Source organism: Rattus norvegicus, chromosome 8 (assembly GCF_021556685.1).
Source record: "Rattus norvegicus strain SHRSP/BbbUtx chromosome 8, alternate assembly SHRSP_T2T, whole genome shotgun sequence".
NCBI classification, from domain to species: domain Eukaryota; kingdom Metazoa; phylum Chordata; class Mammalia; order Rodentia; family Muridae; genus Rattus; species Rattus norvegicus.
The window spans coordinates 47,660,313-47,664,444 of NC_141541.1; the positions used below are offsets into that span (position 1 = coordinate 47,660,313).

At 36.4% G+C, this 4,132-nt stretch overlaps 1 protein-coding gene across 1 annotated transcript; it reads left to right on the forward strand.

Annotated features, from left to right (window-relative positions):
* Positions 1-238: 238 nt before the first annotated feature.
* Or10d4 (olfactory receptor family 10 subfamily D member 4) lies at positions 239-1,174 on the forward strand. Its single transcript, NM_001000794.1, has one exon. It carries the CDS (start codon positions 239-241, stop codon positions 1,172-1,174), a length of 936 nt encoding a protein of 311 aa, NP_001000794.1.
* Positions 1,175-4,132: the final 2,958 nt, after the last annotated feature.

Genomic DNA, 4,132 nt, shown 5'->3' on the forward strand with positions numbered 1-4,132 from the left:
TAAAGTGCCCCATCTGAAATTGCCCTTGGAAATTATCTTCTGAGCAAGAATTTTAAGGAGCATTCTTAAAACATACCCCATCAGCAGGAAAGATAGTTTTCACTAGAACATCTCTCGATAAATATTAGTATCTTTTCTCTTCTAGCCCTATGATTTAAACTCCTCTAATCCACACACATGATAAATTTCACCAGGAATTTCTTTTCACAGATACCTAGGAGCTGATTCATCCATAAACATGACAAACCACACTATGGTGACAGAATTCACCTTGCTGGGTATCCCTGAAACACAGGGCCTGGAGAATGTCTTGCTCTTCCTGTTCTCAACTTTGTATGCCTGTGCTCTGCTGGGAAACTTGCTCCTTCTTACTGCAGTCATCTCTTCCCCACAACTCCACACTCCAATGTACTTTTTCTTGGGCAACCTCTCCATCTTTGATATGGGTTTCTGTTCCACTACAGCCCCAAAGATGTTGTCATATCTATCAGGATGGGGTGGAGGGATCTCTTTTCAGGGATGTGTTGCTCAGCTCTTCTTCTATCATTGTCTGGGTTGCACAGAGTGTTTCCTATACACAGTCATGGCCTATGACCGCTTTGTTGCCATATGCTTCCCTTTGAGATACACAATCATCATGAACCACAGAGTATGCTGTGTCTTGGCCACAGGGAGCTGGATGAGTGGCTGTGTGCACGCCACTATCCTAACTTCCCTCACTTTCCAGTTGCCTTACTGTGGCCCCAGCAAAGTGGGCTATTATTTCTGCGACATGCCTGCAGTGTTACCGCTTGCCTGTGAGGACCACTCTCTAGCACAGAGGGTAGGCTTTACAAATGTTGGTCTTTTGTCTCTCATTTGCTTTTTCCTCATCCTTGTGTCCTACACTCGAATTGGGATCTCTATCTCAAAAATCCGCTCAACGGAAGGCAGGCAGAGAGCGTTCTCCACCTGCAGTGCCCACCTCACAGCCATTATCTGTGCTTATGGGCCAGTCATCATCATCTACCTGCAGCCCAACCCTAGTCCATTGCTTGGTGCAGTTATTCAAATTTTGAACAATCTTGTGACACCGACTATCAACCCATTGATCTACAGTCTGAGGAATAAGGATGTGAAAGCAGCCCTGAGACATGTGTTTCTTAAGAGAAGTCTCAGTTTGGAAAGCAAATGAAAACATCCAATCTTGACTTAACAATTGCACCACTCAATAGGGCAGATTTGCATCTACAATTTATTTCATAACCCACATTAGCATCTATAACGTCCAAAGCATATTAAATTGAAATGTACATTACATCAGCTTACGACTTCCTTCACTGTTTGAAGATACATGTTTATTTTATATTTCCCTGTGTTTTATAATGAAGTATAAGTGATAACAGCTCTTAGCAGATGCTGTGTTGTCTTTTATGTTGTGTATATTGGCTCCCATCACAACTATCTTATCAAGTATTTGTTAGTCTTCTAACTGTTTACGATGATTAAGAAACATATTTATTCTCTCAAATCTACCGAACTGTAATTTTACATACTTTTTAAAATAGAAAAGGTAAGCTCCAGTTTTTTACTAGAAACTCCTAAATTCATACAGAATGTAAGTTATACTTAAAATGAGCTCTTTGAGGCATAAAGGTTTGCATGATCTCAAACTTGTTTCTTGTGCATATCTTATTTTGCAACCCAGATATGTTTCTTGTGCTGTAATTCTACTCCAAAAAGGCACATACATGGATTATTTCTCATTAGGTGTTTAAGAAATCCATGTTGATTTTTTGCAAACTTGGCTCAAATCAGAGAAAAGAATTAAATTGAGATACATTTAAAAATTTCAAGAACTAGAACAATGGTTAATGCTTAATGTATCTTAATCAGGTAGCTATAAGTCTCTAAGGGAAAATATGTATGTTTCTCTCCTTTTCGTAGCATTTACCTTTCTCTAATCTCTGTACTCCAAAATGGCAATAAATATATAGATACAGTTTATTTAAACCCTAGTTAAATTTTAATTAACATATTCTTTTTTATTGTACTGGTTTTACTAGTCACTTAATTTTTTATATCTGCCAACTATTCAGTGATTTTATTGAATCTATAGCTATTTCTATTTTGAAAGAAGATATAAATAAATTATGGATAGGATGGATACAAAGAAGAAAAGAGACATCGAGCTGTGATGCAGAAGAAAATTATTACTGCACAATGGAAAGATTAGTGTGTGGTGTGTGTTTTTTATTACAGTTCTGTCTATGAACACAGGCAGTTGAGACTTCTTTCACAACTGGAAATCACACATACACACACACACACACACACACACACACACACACACACACACACACGGACTTGTGTTAGAAAATATTCTATCAATGTTCTATGATGTACTGTCAAAATCTCTAAAATGAGATATTATGCTGCATAAGCAATCAGCCATTTCCTGCTAGAAATCAAATAAGCACTAGTATAATACAAGAAAGCCTAGGTCCTTTCAAAAGGCCACAATTAATTTGAAATATTAGTTCTCAGTTTTATGCCCTCTTGTATATTTAGCATAAATACTGAAAGTGGAGTAACTGCCCATTTTATCAGAAGGTTATAATTTAAAACAAACTGTTTCTCAGGAACCACCACAGTCAGTCCTATCTCATACTCCTACCCTTTCCTTTCTGTACCTGCCTTCAGGATTGCATGCTAAAGAGACATGTTTTACAGACTTACCTCTTTTTTCTTCTTTTACTTTTTTCTACATTTATTCTTTGTGTGTGTGTGTGTGTGTGTGTGTGTGTGTGTGTGTGTGTGTGTGTGTGTTTAGGTATACATGTGCATGCAACTGAGAAAGAGAGAGGGTTGCAATTTGGGTTTTGTGCTTTTACAACTTGTCGCTTCACAGCAAAAGTCAATAATACCACATATTTAGTTAGAATGTTACAAGGGAAAGTTTTATTGAATCATACCTTAAGATTTTCCTCTAATCCACAGTAAGTTGCTGTTGTTTCTCTCTGTCAGTAGTTTCATGGTCAGACTTGGAGTCTAAGAACCTGTATACCAACACTAATTTAATTTAGGAAATCATTGAGGGTGGTTACCAGCTTTCTGGTTTGCAGTTCACTTCTTATTCCTCACCAAGTTCCAATTCCAGCAGAAAAACTTGTAAGTTACTATGGCACTATACACAACATCTAACCAAACAACACTGATCATCCTCCTGGCAAGTCATTATTACAAAAACATTTTATTAAAGCACATCACTTTGTTATAAGAAAATATCTCCATTAAAACAGTATTTTTTTTTATTTTTGGAAACAAGAAGTTAAGCATTTCTAAGTATAGCGTATACACTGAAAAGAAATATTTTTGACTATTCTGATGAATCCTACATAGACTAAATAGTATTGAAATTTAATGAACTAGACAAAAATATAGAAAAGGTACTATATATTTATTACAAAAGATTCATATTCCTCTCTCTGTGTGTGTGTGTGCGTGTGTGTGTGTGCATGTGGGCATGTATGTGTATACAGTCATACTTCCCATTATGCTACATCTTGAGTCATTTTTTCACCACTGGTAAAGTTATTTATCATTTGTTTAATGTGTTATCTAAAAAATATTACTCAACCAGAAAGGTATTTCACTTTGTACATTAAAAAATTATCTTTAAAGTCTTTGTGAAGGGATGTGTAGTGATTATTTCAATGGCCTGTTAAACATACACAAGTTTGCTTGAATCATTAATGTATGCTTCTCAACCAACAGTTGGATATATAGTCTAATAGAACCCTAGTGAACTATGAATATTACATGTCAAGAGTGAAGTTAATACTCTGATCCCTCACAATTTAGCTATGTCTACCATACATGTGCCCAGAATATTTACTATACATTTAAGCTGAAGAGAATTATTCAGTCCCAAGGACCATCCTTGACTTGGAGAGGGGTTCTTGAGGATATAGTGTTTAGTAGCAGCAATAAATCATGGGGACAAGCTGACAGCTCTGTGTTTTCTTTGAGATGGCTCCCTAGACAGTTCTCTGCTATAGACAACTCATTCTTGCTAGAAATCATTCTAAATGCTCTCTTAATAGTTCATTAGTCATGCAACCAAAGTCAGGAAAGGTGCTAGAAAAAATTC

Excerpts from the sequence above, each read along its gene's own strand:
- Or10d4 (NM_001000794.1), top strand. The coding sequence starts at position 239 with ATGACAAACCACACTATGGTGACAGAATTCACCTTGCTGGGTATCCCT.